General features: G+C 36.6%; 1 protein-coding gene across 1 annotated transcript in view; it reads left to right on the forward strand.

Moving 5' to 3' along the window:
* The window catches only part of LOC140154201 (thyrotropin receptor-like), an 80860-nt gene extending 63340 nt beyond the window's left edge, over positions 1 to 17520 (forward strand). Inside the window, exons 6-13 of the mRNA XM_072176804.1 lie at positions 1717 to 1785; positions 4323 to 4406; positions 6375 to 6440; positions 7103 to 7246; positions 8941 to 9012; positions 11889 to 12097; positions 14939 to 15172; positions 16727 to 17520. Coding sequence (XP_072032905.1) covers positions 1717 to 1785; positions 4323 to 4406; positions 6375 to 6440; positions 7103 to 7246; positions 8941 to 9012; positions 11889 to 12097; positions 14939 to 15172; positions 16727 to 17502 — 1654 coding nt within the window. The 3' untranslated portion in view covers positions 17503 to 17520. The remainder of the gene's footprint in view (positions 1 to 1716; positions 1786 to 4322; positions 4407 to 6374; positions 6441 to 7102; positions 7247 to 8940; positions 9013 to 11888; positions 12098 to 14938; positions 15173 to 16726) is intronic.
* Positions 17521 to 19538: the final 2018 nt, after the last annotated feature.

Raw genomic sequence — 19538 nt, forward strand, 5'->3', positions numbered from 1 at the left:
GGCATGCTTTATCGCTCATTCTACAAAATCCGGTGCCAATCCACTATAAAAATTGAAAAAATAAAAGTTGTTCAAAAAGACCTGCTTTTTTTGTTTTTTTTGTTTTTTAAGAGTAAATGTATCACCATTTTCAGATGTAAAAAAATTGCCAACACCACTTGCATATTTTTCTTTTAGGAAGTCATGATGTTTTTTAACACTAAAACTCAATGTAATGTGAGCTACGTTACCGACTACAAAATGGGCTGGTTTTACTCAATCCAAGGTCATAAAAAGCAAACTAAAGATCACTTGAGTGAAATGTAAAACAGATTTCACCATTTCATAGAAGTTTAGAAGATGCGTAAATGAGTGTGTAACGTAGCTCACAGTAACGTAGTTCACTGGTTTTTAATGTTTTTAATGTGATTTGCGAACGTTAGAACGTTATGTCGGTTAATTCTAATATAAATGGTGTTCGACCACTGGTAGCTTTCACATATTATTAGGAAATACATGTAATACAAGTGCATACTATAGAATCCTGGTAACGTAGCTCACCAATCTTAACATGGTCGGTTGATATTTCAATGTTTACAACATTTCTATGCCAAAAATGCTACAGCATCACGATTTTTACTGTGAGTTTTAAAACCTATGAGTGTTTCCTTTCAAAAACCGCAAATTACATTGACACCTCTGTTTTACTTCTTTCCAATAACGTGTGTTAAAAAGGAGTAACGTAGCTCACAGCATTTTGGTGGAAAGTGCAATTTATTTTAGAATTACACAAAGACATTTTAATCACTAAAAAATAATGTTGATAAACAATATGATGGTGCGTTATCTAATTAAAAAACAACAAATATGTAAAGAAATCACATTTATTGAAAGAAAATATTCAGGGTTAGATGTGACACTTGAGCAGTGGAAACGCATTTTAGCGATTTTTGAGCCGTTGCAAGGGTTAATCAGGCTGAAGAAAGCATTTAAAGTATGGAAAACTATATATGTCCGTGTAGATCTCGTTGCGTTCTACCAGAAAAACAACATATTTGATGATGCCCTAGATGCTCAACAAAGTGTTTGTGGACCAAAGAATGGAAAAAAGGCTATTGGCACCCGATTTTGTAGCGTTATACTGGTGAGAGCACATCTGACATGCAATCTACTGAAGATAGCCCATCTGACATGCAATCTACTAAAGATAGCATATTTGACATTCAATCTACTGAAGATACCACATTTGACATGTGCTATCTACTGAAGATAGCACATCTTATATACTATCTACTGAAGATAGTACATTTCAACAACTCTTCCTATACTTTTGTACAGGAGCCAACAGTTGTTAATCCATGATGAATCTACACTTTTACAGTAAGCATATACGCAAACGCAAGCGCGCATCCTCGTTATGCGTGAGCGTGTATGATTCGTCATGTCTGGAATCTGTGTGCGCATCACGCGATCACGCTTACAAGTTGAATTCAGTACAACTTCTGTATTTTATTGTATTTTTACTCCATATTTTTACCTTTATCTCAGTTTCAAATCTGCCGCCTTTGGCCCCCATGGACCAGATCGTGTCACAGATGACCTCATTCTGCAAAAATGGTTAATAATACCAAAATTAATATAAAAATACACAAGACTTCTTTTGAAAATATTGTGTTTTCCATCTGAACTCATATAATTCGTCCAATCTAAATTTTTGGCAAATTTCTTTTGTTGCAGGGAAGTTTGTTGTGTGAGAAATCTGACAAAGTTTCCTGATTTGACCGGAACTCGCAATTTACAACAAATGTAAGTTATACTTGTGTCAAGGAATATTCAAAAGGTTGTATTATGTTAACAGAAACCACATTTTGTTTTGAAAGTATAAGAGTACTGATTTTATTTTTCTGGAAATTAGAACAAATTTTTATTTCAACAGTTTTCCCCTAAAAAGGTAAATGCTCTATTTTTGTTATATCTCTCAATATTCTCAACTTATGTTACTTTGTCCACCTCCTATTATTGTTAGCATTGGGACACTTTGCCTCTGAGTATTATGTTACACCTGTTTCAGATATTTATTCAGTAAGTCACTCATACGTGTAGTGTGGAATAGAGACTATTATGGAACTACTCCCCATTCGAGAAAAATGCAGCGCTAATTTTTTGAGATTAAAAAAAATATTATCAACTTTTCCCAAATGAAAATTATTCATTTAGTACAAACTGGCAATAAATGTTAAATTTCACAATTTGGCCATATTTGTGATTTAAAGGCCAAAAACTTGCATTTTTAGGGTGTTTTTTTCACATGCAGTGACAATCAAGTCTTAAGACTAGTACAAAGTTTGATTTTAATTTCACTCCATTCTAATTTTTGGAAAATACATAATTCATTCTTAGAGCAAAATTGCAGTATATTCAAGATTTTGAATGCTTAGACTTATTCTAATTTTTTTTATTTTTGTGACTTGATTGTCAGAAAACATGCCAAAAATGCATGTTTTTGGCTTTTTTTCAAGAAGTTAGAAAAATAGTGAACTTTTTCTGTTATCTCTAGTTAGTACTAAAAGAATGATTAGGATTGAGCTATGTTTCATTTGGCAGAATTGATTTTTTTTATTCCCAAAACATTAGTGCTGTATTTTTCTGGAATAGGGAGTATGTAGCCTACTTTGTAACCCCTTGAGGAAGTCAAAGCCATTTGGCAGCTTCAAACTGAAGATTCTACAAACAACAGAATCTTTACCCACTTTGTGGCAGAGCAAATAATGCAAGTAAGTTTTGGTCAGTTTCAAGACTTCTGTCTATTTGAAGTTCTTGAGGTTTCAATTTGATAGACCAAGCCTAACAGAAACAGTCAAAGGATACAAATTCTCCTATATAATAGGGGCATTTCATAATTTGCTTAAGTTGCCTTAAGATTGTTAATAGATTGGGAATTTTCTTTTCAGATATATTGACAAAACAAGGTTATTTCCATCTTTGAGATGTGGTTCATATTAGATTTGCATGTCATTCACCAATTTTTTTGCAACTAAAATTGCCTAACTTTGAGTAAAATCACCAAATTTGTGTAAAATGGCCAAAGTTTGTAAAATTGCCAACGCTATATGTACAATTGCCAAACTTTTATAAAATTGCCACAAATTGTAAACAAAAACATGAAGATATGAACAATATTTAAAAGTGTTTGAATGGCATCAAAATGTCACACATGCATTGGGCTTCTACTCGTCAAGAGTGTCTTTATTTACATGAAAAAGCAGTGATGTATACAGGTTAGTTCCCAGCAAACAAAACGTTTTACAGAAAACATTTAAATGTTGAGTTATATAAAGGGTACATATAAAATGTTTTAGCAACATTCAAAAACATTTGAAAACCTGATGCAAAACATAATGTTATTCAAGTGTTAACAAAATAAAAAAACAAACAATTTATGACAATTTTGATATTTTTTAAATGTTGTTGTAGCCTTTTTCATATAAACATTTCCGAAAACGTTTTCATGAGTTTTATATAATCCATCAGTTAAATGTTACTAGTGGTCACCCATCTTTCGCGGTTCGTAAATGATAGCGATGATTTTTTGCGGTGGTTAAATTGGAACAACAGAAAAACTGGAGTAGGCCTATCCATTTCAAAGACCAGTATGTTGGACTGAAATTACAAAAGACTATAAAGAAAGTATTTGACTTTTGTATAGACGAATCCATTTTCACACATTCCTATACACCTCAATGGCAGCCATAGCTGGGTCCCCCCTTAGGTCTATTCCACCTAAAAATGTGAAATGATGTGGCCTTGGTGGGGATATGAAACTACATTCCATCAAAAGAATGACGAAAGTTTTCAACACAATACAATTCAACATCGATTTTTAAGCGGATTTAATCCACCCAGTTGGGCAGTAACAACACCAGTTTGGTGCAGACGGGACCCAATATAATGGCCGACTGAATTCTGACCATCACTTGGCCATTCTAAACATGTCGGGTTTGTTGTGCAAAAGACATGCTACCCAGTAAAACCTTTATTTTGTAGCCAAGATGTAAGAGTATAACCATGGGTAATTTCAATTTCCTGGCACATAAGATAACAGAGATAAGATGATGGAGGTAGAACTTTTTGAATGACCCTTGTAGCATGGGCCTTAATGTGACATACAAAACACAAATATGAAAAGGTCTGAGGTATAAGGGAAAAAGGAGAACTGGATAATGGGTCCCTTAGGCCCGGTCACTCTGGACAGGGATTTGTTGAACAATGAAGTTAAGTGCATGACAAACTTGACTAAAATGAAACAATTGTGTGAGATTAACACTTGTGATTTCTTTTCTTAGAATCTTGGACAGATGTTCGATATCCTCTGTTAACTCAAGTCTGTGCAGCAATAGCAAGCACAGAATGGAATCTTTACAGAGACTGTAAGTAATACTCAACAATTATAGATGCTTTTTTTACTCTTTGGAGGTCTTGAAATCAGAAGATTTTATATATAAACAGTAAGGTAAAAGTTGGGTTATTCCGTCATGAAATTTTACACAAAATTAGAGTTAGGGTTAGGTTTAGGTTAGGGTTAGGGTTAGAATTAGCTTGCATTATTACCTGAAGGATCAACCAACAGTTGTGGTACAATTCTGGTTTACCCTGCATACCCTGTGTTTTAGGTACAATCCTGGTTTACCCTGCATACCCTGTGTTTTAGGTACAATTCTGGTTTACCCTGCATACCCTGTGTTTTAGGTACAATTCTGGTTTACCCTGCATACCCTGTGTTTTAGGTACAATTCTGGTTTACCCTGCATACCCTGTGTTTTAGGTACAATTCTGGTTTACCCTGCATACCCTGTGTTTTAGGTACAATTCTGGTTTACCCTGCGCACCCTGTGTTTTAGGTACAATCCTGGTTTACCCTGCGTACCCTGTGTTTTAGGTACAATCCTGGTTTACCCTGCATTCCCTGTGTTTTAGGTACCATTCTGGTTTACCCTGCGTACCCTGTGTTTTAGGTACAATTCTGGTTTACCCTGTGTACCCTGTGTTTTAGGTACAATCCTGGTTTACCCTCATGTACCCTGTGTTTTAGGTACAATTCTGGTTTACCCTGCGTACCCTGTGTTTTAGGTACAATCCTGGTTTACCCTGCGTACCCTGTGTTTTAGGTACAATTCTGGTTTACCCTGCATACCCTGTGTTTTAGGTACAATCCTGGTTTACCCTGCATACCCTGTGTTTTAAGTACAATCCTGGTTTACCCTGCGTACCCTGTGTTTTAGGTACAATTCTGGTTTACCCTCGCACCCTGTGTTTTAGGTACAATCCTGATTTACCCTGCATACCCTGTGTTTTAAGTACAATCCTGGTTTACCCTGCGTACCCTGTGTTTTAGGTACAATCCTGGTTTACCCTGCGTACCCTGTGTTTTAGGTACAATCCTGGTTTACCCTGCGTACCCTGTGTTTTAGGTACAATCCTGGTTTACCCTGCGTACCCTGTGTTTTAGGTACAATTCTGGTTTACCCTGCATACCCTGTGTTTTAGGTACAATCCTGGTTTACCCTGCATACCCTGTGTTTTAAGTACAATCCTGGTTTACCCTGCGTACCCTGTGTTTTAGGTACAATCCTGGTTTACCCTGCGTACCCTGTGTTTTAGGTACAATCCTGGTTTACCCTGCGTACCCTGTGTTTTAGGTACAATTCTGGTTTACCCTGCGTACCCTGTGTTTTAGGTACAATCCTGGTTTACCCTGCGTACCCTGTGTTTTAGGTACAATTCTGGTTTACCCTGCGCATCCTGTATTTAGGGTTAGGGTTGGGGTTACGGTTAAGATTATCGTTAGGGTTATACTTGTGGGCAGGGTATGCCAGAATTATTACAAAGCTGTGAATTTTTAACTGCTAATATCAGAGATATAGCAGGTGCTTTTTAGGGAAGGGGAAGAAAGGAAAAAGATGGAGAGAAAAGTTATTTTCTCTGGTGCAGTTTTCAACCACAGACCGCTTTGGTACAAGACACAAGACAAGGGATAAGTGTCACAGGGGTAAACCTTGGCCAGCCAACCATTCCGTGCTTATGTGATGTCAGATAATGACGCAATCGGATCACACAAGATACTTGCTGTTGTAGTCGCTTGTGCATTGATGTTTTCATGTTGGGCAGAGTTAGGGTTAGTTAGGTTATATATGAGGTAAATTGAGATGGTATTAACCCTAACTCCCCAGGTTCTTTTAACCTAGCTTTTTGTGCTATATGTGATGCAATTGAATATCACACAAGATACTTGCAACATGGTCACTTATATATTATGACAATGATATTCATGCATAGATATTTACCATTGTCAATGTATTATTTAATTGTTATTGTTTTTATCAATTAATTTATTTCAGAGATCTTCATTCCAATTCCATTGAGGTACTACCAAGGCTTTCTAAATGTTCTCAACTTAAGATCATGTAAGGAAATTTCAGCGGCTGCCATTATACATTATTGCTTTCAAGTCTTAAAGGGGCATTTAAGTGATCCACAGCCTCATCCCCCACTTTTCCCCAAAAAGTTGAGATTTTTACACCACTGGATACCTCTGGCTACATAATGTTTATGTACCAAATATTTCTTGCAGATTAATTCGTTTAGCAAAAATATCGCCAAATTTGAATTTCGTTCTGGTGCACCAGAACGAAATTACAACACATTGTCTATGGAGCCGTGTAATACACATAATCATGCATAACTCGCAAACGCAAAATCGGAATCAACTGAAATTTTGGAAATAAGCTTTTTTCGTGGATATCTACTGAAAAATGTCATAAAAAGAGGATGCTATATCACGAAATCCTCCTTTAAGCTTATAATATCACATTGATATGTCCATAATTATACCACTATATTCTTACCATGCAGAACAGTTATAGGTCTCATGTTTACGTGCCCTCAATTTCTGGTGTGATAATACTCCATTGGTGGAGTGCACCTATCAAACAGAAGAAGCAGAACAATTACAAAATGTTATAGTGCAATTGATAACATCTGTGCAGAAAAAAACAAAAATAAGAATATGCAAAGTCATAAAACTTATTCTATCATGATAATTTAAAACTTTTTTCTTCATTCACAGAAATTTTGCCAACAACAAGATCATTTCATTAGAGGGCAAGTTATTTCAAGGCCTGTCATTTGCATTGGATCTTAGTTTGAAGTCCAATAAAATCGGGAGAATTCCTGCCAGCGCATTTCTTGGTCTGACTACACTCAATTACTTGTGAGTACTTTCTTAATGAGCTCATATCTGCATTTTTCGTAACTGTAATTTCTAAACTTGTAAAGTGTAAGGCCAAGAAAAAAAGAATGTATGTCTCGGACACCCGCGCGCATTGCTATGTGGAATCCAATTTAGCGCTACGCGTTGGACGGTTTTTGGTTTTTTTTGCCCTTATTTTCAATTTTTCAGTATCGCATAGCGATCCAATTTTGTCTTTTTTTGCAGTTTGGTTGTTGTTTTTTGTACACATTTCGCCATGATTGTAAAAGAGACAAACAAAACTATTCATTGTGTATATATATTACTATGTTTCTGTATTTGAATATCAAAAAGTACATAAATATTGTGCCTTGACTGTAAAAAAGTAATAAATAAAAATATAGCATAGCTCATATCCTTTAAAAAATTAAAAAATTAAAAAAAGCATAGCACTTAGCTTTTTTACCAAATGTGTCTGAGACATACTTTCTTTTTTATTTGGCCTAATCTCTAGTGACATATTTATTTTGCATTTTTAATGTTTTCACTAAAAGGAAAATTGTATCTATTTTGTGAGAAAAAAGTACAATGACCATCTGCTCATGGTAAATAATATGAATGGATGAATGAATCGTAATTTTTTTTAAAAGTGCAATCTGTTGTGATATTATTTTTACATTTAATATTTCTTTTTACAACTGCAAATGAAAATCATGTCTCTTACTTCCATGGGAAAACAGTCCAGTTATTGTCTGCTCCTATTAAAATATAATGAATGGATGAATGAAAACTGCTTTCAAAATCATATCAATTGCTTGGTTCCCTTTAATGCAAGGCTGTGTTTCCGTGAGGTTGCTCTATAGAAAAAAGTGTATGAAACTGGGTCTTTTTTTTGTATTTATCGACCTACATGGAAAATTATGAATCTGACAAGTCTCAAAAGATATCAAACTATGCCAAAATATCCTGTTTTGAATAAGAAAAGTTTAGTAAAATCATTCAATGCACATGTTTTAATCTTAAACACTCCAAAATTGAGCAGTTTTCTGTGTAATCTTCAGCGTTCCCCAAAAATCTGGAAAGCATGGTGGCATGATGGTTATGGGGCAAGCTTCGTAATCAAAGGTTGTGGGTTTGAGCCCCACCATGGCCAGTGTGTTGCATTCTTGGGCAAGATGGCTTAATTCCCAATTGCTTCATTCCGCCCAGGTGTAAAATGGGGAGCTACTGGGGGTAATTACAATCTAAGTTAGCAGAGAGTACCTGCACATCAGTTGCAGACTTGGTGAAGTGGAAATGATTCTGATACATCCTAATGGGAGCAAAATAATTGTTGAAGTGTGCTGGTACTTAGGTGTAGTGCATATTAAATCGCTGACATTTATTTATTTAAAACTGGTAATCTACATCGCTAACTTGAAGTAGCGCTCTTGAAAGCCAGAAAGCCATGAATATATGCAGAAAATATTTTCCTTTCCAATGATATAGCACTTTTTGCGATTGTTCAGTTATTTTCCCAACATTTTAGTGGTTTAGTAAGAAATCCAATCACAAGTTTTTACACATTTCACAATTACTGGCATAGCCATTTTGGGTCATACCCAAGTTTTGGATAATAACAAGAATGATTCAGTGATGATATTCAGGTTTTTACAGAATGTATTTTTGGGTCAACACAATGATTAAGTGTAATTATTTTCATGTTTTGTCATCAGAGATTTAAACAACAATGGAATTTCATTCATTCATCCTGATGCATTCAAGCCATTAGAAAACCTTCAGGAACTGTAAGTAGTGTCTAATCAGGCTATTCCAGTTGAAATCCATACTTCCCCTATGGTATGACTCCATTTGAAATCTACACCCTATGTGGGAGATTATGGTCATGTCTTCCATAGGGGTGTATGGATTTCAACTGGAATAGCCCATTTTATCATTCTTGTATAGTATGTGTGGTTAAGCTTGCAAGCACTAAATTTGAACTTCCTGGGTATAGCCTATACCCGGGGGGATCACTCACATAAATGGTCTGTATGCATGCGTGACCAAAAAAACAAGTAAATGGGGGTGTTTTTTTAGGCAAGGCAAGTTACGCGCTAGACTGTCCCACAGTCTCGGTTCGGTCCGGCCTGGATAATGGAACGATACATAATTACATAATAGCCTACCACAATATGCCATTAAGTCCTTCACCCCCCCCACATTCTAAATACACAGCCCAAAACCAATTCCTCTCTCTACACAAATTAGCTCAAATTGATGCCACTACACTGATCACACCTCCTATATTGAACGCTAAAATTCAGTGACCGCTCCCCACGCCGAGACTGTTCCGAAGTGTTAGAGATTTCACTTCCAAATATTCGTTCAACGAAGCCCGGTGATTCTGATGTCAATTCGAAAGCCCGCCCCAGTTTCAATTCAAATATGGTAGCACAAAGCTATGCAGCGGGATGTGGCGCAAGATCGGATGGGACACTTGTCAACAACTGAGAGTTATTGAGCTCAAGTGGCATGCGTCTGATAGACCCATAATGCAGCGCAATAATAAAAAGGCAACCACTTTCGACTCGGACTTAGGCCTATTGTCCATATTGCGTATATTATCGCGTGCGGTTTGCAAATGTTTGCACATTATTTAGCTAGGGAAGCCTTTTCAAATCCCAGGGGGGCCACTCCCCGGGGGCCACTCATATAAAAAGTTGTAAGCATGCGTGTGAACAAAAAGCGTGGAATATGGGTGGTTTTTTTCTACTGCAACACGGGCCCGCGGGCCTGTGTTAAGGGTCTCAAAATCATTGATTATAGCAAATAAGGGTGTCATTTTTGACACCATGTGTCCGTGCTAAGGGTAGTTAAATCTAATCACATTCCTACCCCTACAATTGTCATAATAAAATATACTGCCCTAATAATGCAGGCGATAATTATGTTGAATAATGATAACTGAGTAGGCCTAAGCATACCAAATCCAGTTAGGAAGTATCCAATTAGAGTATAATAATAAAGGAAATAAGAAACCTTGAAAGTTGATGTCTTTTACTTTTTTCTTCAAAATTGATCATGCATCCTTGCTAAGGGTTGGATTTAATCCACTTGTAACTTTGTCCTTGTTAAGGGTATGGTTAACAAACTATTATCCTTGTTAAGGGTCATTTTGAAGACACAATGGTTGTCCTTGTTAAGGGTGCTTTTCTGAAGTGCATTCACACGCATGCTTACAACTTTTATATATGAGTGGCCCCCCTGGGTTTCAAATATCCCTGCGCTGCCAAGCTGCGTTGATTGGTTGGATACAATATCGTTGTTTTAGTCGCTTACACAAACGTTAATGTAGTGAAAACATGGACGTCGTATATAGAAAGATTGCATGACTCCAAATCCGTATAAGTGAACTCCCAGCATTTTGTGGGAACTGGAAGTCAAATTGCTTACAGACTGGGAGGGTCCATGTATTGAGTTGATTTTTAATGCTATGTGATCTACATTACCAGTCGTTCTCCATGGACCCGAGGGAGGGTCTAGTTACGCGCGTGACGCGTTTAGGGCAGCATTCGAAATTTTGGTTGTCCGTTCGCCCGGGACAACTAAAAAAGTCACCGGACAACCAAGAATACTGATTCGGTTGTCCACCGGACAACCATAAATCTGTAGCCTTTGTCACCATTGTAGGCCTACAGACAACCAAAAACTTGAGACGGACAACCAGAAATTGAAATCTGGTTGTCTGTGGGACAACCATTTATTTCTCCTTAATTCGAACACTGGTTTAGGGTCTAAAAACAGTGATTTTCAAGAATAAGGGTAGTTTTCTGAAACTGGACAACTTGTTTAGGGTACCTTTTCAAATTTTTGGTAAATTATGAGTCCAAAAAGGGTATATTTGTTGCATTTTCACCAGCCAAAAACTCATTAGGGGTATATTCTACACTAAATTACCTTATTAAGGGGCTAAATTTGCTGGTAGGGTAAAACTCGTTTAGGGGGTGTTTGAAAAAAATTTGGTCACGCATGCGTACATTGTCATATTTGAGTGGCCCCCCGGGTAGCCTATATTACAGAGTGGTGAGCAGCATGGCCCAGTGGTTAAGGGTAGACCAGGTATTGTTGGTCAAAGCAGCCAAACAAATTCATTATCTAAATCAATATATTATTGAAAAATAACACTTTGATGTTTTGCAAAGTTCATTCTACAAATCATATACTTTGAAAACTTGCTTGATTTATTGTTATGAAATGATCAATGCAATTTTTGCCAAAGCTCACTACCATTCGCAAGATGTTCTATCTCTATCCATCTGTTTGTTCATAACAAACGCATATTGCTCACATCTGTAATGTCCTAAATTGAGTAAAGAAAGCTGGTAAAATATTAATACGGGACTAAATTGCATTGAGGAAAGCAAAAAAAAGAGAGAAAACAGAGAGATATTATTATTAAAAATGAAAGAAAATAGAAACAAATTTACTCTGGTCACATTGGACATATTCATGACCCCCCTCCAAAGAAAATAACAGCCCTGTCAGATTGCTGCTTCCAAGACTTTTGTTTGTCAGGGGGTACTTTTTCTCTTTCATTTTTTGTCAAGGGGGCACCCTGCCCCCATCCCTACCCAAATGTTACACTATTGCTTTAATCATGCAATGCTCTATTTAATTGCAGGTACTTAGCATCTAATCGCTTGACCCATCTTCCCTCTCTTGGTCTTCAAAATCTCTGGATTCTAGATACATCTGTTAATGAACACCTGGAGCAGATTCCTCCACATTCAGAATTGAAAAGTATTATTAAAATTGTCACAGAACATCCCTATCATTGCTGTGATTACGTCCATATATCAAGACAAAGGAAAGACTCAAATTATCACTGGGGTAAGTCATCAAATAATCTTATTATTGGGCAGAATTGTATGTCTACCTAGCAAACACAAACGTTTTACAGAAAACATTAATGGGTATATAAAAGGGTATAAAATGTTTCAATAGCATTCAAAAACAGTTTTGAAAATTTGCTGCAAAACATCTAACATAATCTTATTTAAGTGTTGTCAGAATATTTTGTAAAGATGTTTGATGGTTGTGGTGGTGGCAGTGACAGGCATGGTGAGGTGGCAATGATGATATTGATGATATCTTTGTGTTTTGGCATACTTGTAGTTTTTTAAGACTTGAATGATATTAAGTAATTGTTAATTCTGTATTATCATATAGCCTATATCGCTCATTCTACTAAATCTGGTGCCAATCCACTATAAAAATTGAAAAAATAAAAGTTGTTCAAAAAGACCTGCTTTTTGTGTTTTTTAAGAGTAAATGTATCACTACTTTCAGATGTAAAAAATTGCCAACACCACTTGCATATTTTTCTTTCAGGAAGTCATGATTTTTTTTAACACTAAAACTAAAACTAAAACTAAAACTAATGTAATTTGAGCTACGTTACCGACTACAAAATGGGCTGGTTTACTCAATCCAAGGTCATAAAAAGCAAACTAAAGATCACTTGAGTGAAATGTAAAACAGATTTCACCATTTCATAGAAGTTTTGAAGATGCGTAAATGAGTGTGTAACATAGCTCACAGTAACATAGTTCACTGGTTTTTAATGTTTTTAATATGATTTGCGAATGTTAGAACGTTATGTCGGTTAATTCTAATATAAATGAGGTTCGACCACTGGTAGCTTTCACATATTATTAGGAAGTACATGTAATACAAGTGCATACTCTAGAATCCTGGTAACGTAGCTCACCAATCTTAACATGGTAGGTCGAAATTTCAATGTTTACAACATTTCTATGCCAAAAATGCTACAGCATCACAATTTTTACTGTGATTTTTAAAAACATATGAGTGTTTCCTTTCAAAAACCGCAAATTACATTGATACCTCTGTTTTACTTCTTTCCAATAACGTGTGTTAAAAAGGGTTTTTTTTGGTGGAAAGTGCAATTTATTTTAGAATTACACAAAGACGTTTTAATCACTAAAAAATAATGTTGATAAACAATATGATGGTGCGTTATCTAATTAAAAAACAACAAATATGTAAAGAAATGTTAGATGTGACACTTGAGCAGTGGAAATGCTTTTTTAGCGATTTTTGAGCCTTTGCAAATGTTAATCAGGCTGAAGAAAGCATTTTATTTTTAAAAAATATGGAAAACTATATATGTCTGTGTAGATCTTGTTGAGTTCTACCAGAAAAACAACATATTTGATGCCCTAAATGCTCGACAAAGTGTTTGTGGACCAAAGAATGGAAAAATTGGCACCGGATTTTGTAGAATGAGCGATATACTATTAATCAATTAACGTTAAGTGTCTATGGGCCATTTTATGTGTTGGGTTTATTGTTGTTGGTGATGTTGACACAATAAGGACCGTCGATGTCAGGATTTAAAAAAAAATCAATATATTGGCCATCACTCATTATCAATAAAAATCGATAAATCTCAATTTTACTCATATCTTCTACATTCATCCATAAATTCATTATGACATAACCCATACCTATGTAACAAGATGCATCATGCCATTTGGACTCACAAATGCGCCAGCCACCTTCCAGCAACTTATGGAATTCAATTTCAGTCCTTTTTTCCCGATTTTTCAATACTTTTTTTCATTATCGGCAACTTCGATATATAAATTTTCTTCAGAAAGTAATATCAGCGATATCAATATTATTGGATAGTAGATTTATTGATTATTATTGATATGTCAACAGTCCTTATAACACAACCACAGTGACACATAGCTTCACAGGCTCACAGCATCATTAAAATGGCATAAATTATTCAAAATAAAAGAGATTAACAATGGAATGATTTTTCTGGTCTGTGAGTGAAAATTAGTTGAAGAATTATTTGAGCCTGGCTACCACGATGACAATTATTACAGACCATGGCGTCAATATGGTCCGTTTTTAATGCACAGCTTACATACCCGGTCCTGTCGCTCCTGTTCATGGAAGGGGTGAAAAACACCCACTTTTTGTGGTTTTTGTTTGTAAAAACACCTGTTTATCATGTAATTGTGATGTTTTCCCAATGTGATTAGTAGAACTAGTTATTTTGATTTATCCCCTCTTACAAAGAACACAAACTATGATAAATACACTTCCTAAAGGAAATACAAATTAGACACTGACTTGCCATGCTTTATCCCTACACAAAAACAAGCTCATAGGCAATTTTTCCATGGGGGACATCCCCAAAAAATTAAGCAATAATTGCCATATGTATCTTCCTTTTTAATGCCCTATCTATTTTCCTTTTTACCCCAAAAAACACTGTATTTTGGGCGGAAATAGTGTAAAATCTCAAAATTTTGCATGCTTCGTGCACACTGGTCCATCATATACCAAAATACCACTTCATTTTAGGTTAAAATAGTCTGAAATTCAACCTTTTTGCATGCTTTGTGTGTGAATATCCATCTTACATCAAACAGGCACAAAATATGTTTGTCCCTGGCCCTTAAGTTTTCTTAGGCTTGTATAATTACAATGCTTTCTGATAAACACACCAAGACAAAAAAAGTACCCCTTGTCATGATTTTGAGAATTTTTCCAAATTGAACCACTTCTGGATTTCTAGCATAATCCCACTGTGGTGAATCTAATAGTTGAAGAGTGATGAGACCACCAGGATAATGTATTGTACAACTGAATCAAAATTTGACTAACATTTGTTTTTTTATATTCCCATAGGCATTTTATCTGCTGATACTAGTGACAGCAACTACTCCAATAGTACCATTATTCCGTTGATGTCAGGCAACGCTACCAGACACTATTCCTCTTCCTCCGCATCCAGTTCCAGTATGTCTTCTACAATTTCAGACTTTCTTTCATCAGATTACAGCAGTTTTTCATATACATATAGCAGTGCCCTAGAAAGTGGGGCTTTCCAAGGGAAGGAGGCATCCTGCTATCCACAACCAGGTACATGCAGATTTCAATTTTTGTTAGTTTGTTTGTTTGCATATATTACTCAAAAAGATACCATTTGCAAAGAGTAGAAGCTAAACTTCAGAATACTTTAAAAAATAAGAGGGCGGCATGTGTCCTGGACACCACCTTGAGGGGGTGCCGAATTGACCAATTCAGCATCGATTCTCCACCCCTTCCAAGTGACGAAAGTCACAATTTTCACGGGCTTTGCACACATTTCAGCACAAATACTCATTTAGAAGATCAATTTAAGACCAAAATTCACTGAACTTCATTATAACCAAAATTACTTGGTGGTATTCATGCCAATTTTCGCCCGCACCACACATAATTGTTTCAAGAATTAGGTCGGTGGGCAAAATTATGTATCCTTGGCCCGGGCACCACAACCCCTAGCTACGCCACTGTTGCCATCAAATTTAGAGCCGGAATAAGGTCACTGAAGGTCATTGGGTTGCTGCTATGTAACAAATGAGGGAGTCATTGGGAAGTAGACAATAAAATGGAGAATCATTGGGTACCGGTGATAAGATAAAGGAACAGGAGTTATTGGGTTGCTGCTATGTAACAAATGAGGGAGTTATTGGGAAGTAGACAATAAAATGGAGAATCATTGGGTACTGGTGATAAGATAAAGGAACAGGAGTTATTGGGTTGAAGCTGTGTAACAAATGAGGGAGTTATTGGGAAGTAGACAATAAAATGGAGAATCATTGGGTACTGGTGATAAGATAAAGGAACAGGAGTTATTGGGTTGAAGCTGCTAACTGGTCAAAAAAAGGGGGGCACAGTGTAATTTACCCATTACCAACTTCAAAGTAATGCGCCTTAGCTCCAAAGCTGCAGCACCCATATTTATCCAACAGTCAAATATGTTGAAAAATCACTCATGAACTTTCTGTTCATTTATTTTTCAGGTTCAAATTATTGTTAAATTATTCAAATGCTTATATTTACCCCATAATGTATTTGAGATTAAACATTGACTTTGTTTTATATTTTACACCCTGCTACGATTGGTACACTCAGTCAGCAGTACTAGTGTTTATGTATGCAGGTCGCTATTAATAGAATCCATGCGTGCATAGCTGACCCCGTTCCCACACACACACACACAGCGGCCATGCGAAAGATGGATTTTAATGTCACAAAAACAAAAGATCCGCCAAATTTGCAAAGGATCCGCCTCACAAGCTTCAGCGCATTCAACGCTACGATAATACGCGATGTTAATTTGAGTTAGGCATTGACATTCATGGTTACAAAATTAAATATCTGCAATTAAAACTCGTGTTTTGAACGATTTTGAATTTTATCAATGAAAATGCAGCGATGACGCCATTGGGTTAACGATTTTCCAACTGCTGATTGGTTGATTGCGTTACTGTCAGTGATCTGTGCATGCATGGTACGGTCCGTACGGAATGATTTTTCGTATGGGTAAAATACACTGTGGGGGGGTCTATTAACAGGTACATACCTATCACCTGCATATGAAAGTGCCCCCATGTCATTATTAAAAATTTTTTTGTGTGTTTTCTATAGGTCCATTTATGCCATGTGCAGACTTATTTGGATCCTGGTTTCTAAGAGTTGGTGTCTGGCTTGTGTTTCTCCTGGCACTCATCGGCAACGGAATTGTCATCTTAGTTATCGCCTTCAGTCGCACCAAACTAGATGTATCAAGATTCCTGATATGCAATCTCGCTTGTGCAGATTTTGCCATGGGTATCTACCTGGGATTTCTTGCTGTCGTCGATGCAGCAACTCTCGGCGTCTTTCGTCAGTATGGTGTTCACTGGCAACTAAGCGCTGGATGCGGCGCTGCTGGGTTCCTAGCAGTGTTCTCTTCAGAGCTTTCCATCTATACGTTATCGGTGATCACGTTGGAAAGATTTTATGCCATTAAACATGCCTTGCATCTAGAAAAGAGACTTAAGCTTCAACAAGCAGTATTCTATATGTGCTTTGGTTGGGTGTTTGCATTGACTGTAGCATTGCTTCCGTTGTTTGGTATTAACAGCTATTACAAATATGCAGTGTGTTTACCGTTTGATATTGCTACAAAGGGGGCGCTTGCATACGCTAGTGGAATCATGTTATTGAATGGAGTTGCCTTTGTCGTCATAGTAATGTGCTATATCAGCATATACTGTGCAATACAGGGGTCGCTTGCGTGGAATTGTAACGATTCACGAGTGGCACTTCGATGTCACTGTTGGTATTCACAGATTTTATCTGCTGGGCCCCTATTGCATGTATTAGTCTTACTTCAGCATTCCAAATCAAACATGTATCACTCCACGCTGCTAAGATTTTGACCGTTTTTGTCCTTCCTGTCAATTCATGTGCTAACCCATTTTTGTACACAATACTTACAAAACAGTTTAAGAAAGATTGTTACATGATTTTACGGTGTTTTCGATCAGATAATGCACATATTCATCAGAAAGCTCCCGTAACACCTAGAAACAGCACACCAATCAATGGTCCAAGGTCATTCAGAAGTTCTTTGTCTCAGCTCGGTTTCCCAAGCTGTTGCAGGTCATCAAGTAACGAGAGTGGCGATCCTACAACACCAAAGTCACACAGGGGATTTGTTTACCGTCGAGAAATTCACACACATTGTAAGAAGACCAGGGTACAGTTAGAACTACCTGACCATGAAGACAACATAAAGAGCAGAAATGTCTTAAAGAAATGTGGCTGCTTCATTCCATTCTGGAAAAATCACAGGTTTTCAAAATCATCTGAAGATGTGTCCCTGAAGACTATTTATGACTGCAATGAAGCAAGAAGACGCAGTCATTCTATAACCGGTGATCTCTTATGTCACAGACAAAGTGTACCAACCATTATACATTCAAAGGACTGCTTTATGGATGCATTGTCAAGAGGACAAGACCAATCACCAAGTGGTGAAAGAGACTTCAATATCTCCTCTGAGAATTACGTCCTGTTTTCGTCAAATCCAAGAAATGAAAAACAGTTTGTTCTTGTAGATGGTGAAGATACAGCCAGTACAGATAATCTCACATCAAGCTCAACAAAAGTTACAATCGTATCGGTAGAAGTAACTAAAGAGTATGAAAGCAGTGCAAGTGACTCGCCCAACTCGAGAAGAAGGCCAACTAATTTACGAGTTGATTGCAGTCCTCCTCAGAAGCCAAAAGTAGACAAAAAGTCAACAGTAACCCCATCACCAACTTATCTAAGTAGCCCCAACTTGACATCATCTGATTGCAGTTCTCCTGGGACTATTACAGAATACTGGTCTCCAACCTGCTCACCGCGTCTCTCTCCAACTTGCTCACCCGGATGTTGTCCTGAGATCTTAGTAACTCAGGCAGAAGCATCTTCATTTGGTGCTATAGAGGAAAGTCAGGCTGATAGAAATGTTATAAGGCTGGGAGAAAGTATTTTGTAATTACTAACCCCCTATGGCTTTGGCAAGGAAAATACAGACAGAGGGAGAGAAACAAAGAAAGAGAAATAAAGAAAGGAATGATGTGAGGAGAGAGATCAAAAGACTTAGAATGAACGAAAGCAACAGAGAGAGAGAGAGAGAGAGGAGAGAGAAAAGCTGAGGAGGATAGCAGGCTGGGGTTACTTGTATTTTGAGGCTGATACTATGCTTGTTAAAAAAAAATATTAAGGGTATCAAAAACAGTAACAATTATAAGAAAATACATTTTTTCATCAAATACATGTTTAGGGTATAAAAATACAAAGGAAAATGAAGAGAAGAAATGTTTTGTCATCAGAATATATGTGCAGGGTGTGAACAGATTCAACTGTAACTGAGTAAGAATATCAGATATAATATGTAAATCATAATTAAACTCTTTAGGATAAGAAAAACTGCAAAATACTTGTTTTGGGTATGTTTTTCACATAAGGGCAATGGGGTTACCTTTTGTGTAGGAATAATTGGTTGACCCATCAAAAGTGAACTTTTTGGGTCTCTTTTGAACATATTCACTTATAGTTAAAATGGTTAAGCTGTTAAGCTCCACACATTTGGCACAATATCAATTGTAGACTTTCTGATAGAAGCATAAGAGTTTACATACATGACATACTACTGTCTGTTCAATTAGCTTAGATTCTTGAATTTTTAAGATATTTGAAAAAATAAAAAATTGTGGTCAAAGTCATCAAAGAAAAGTGTTAGCACAGCCTTAGACCTAACATGATTTATACTTTTCAAATTCTAAAGTTCAATTTAAAACCTCATTTCTTTTCAATTTTGGTCTTTTCCCGCGATATTTTTATAAAAAGCCGTAGAACGTCGGGTACCATAAACTTTTTTGAATCAATCCATTTAGAGCAATGGGGACGAATGTCATAATGCGCA

Source organism: Amphiura filiformis, chromosome 6 (genome assembly GCF_039555335.1).
Source record: "Amphiura filiformis chromosome 6, Afil_fr2py, whole genome shotgun sequence".
Classification (NCBI taxonomy): domain Eukaryota; kingdom Metazoa; phylum Echinodermata; class Ophiuroidea; order Amphilepidida; family Amphiuridae; genus Amphiura; species Amphiura filiformis.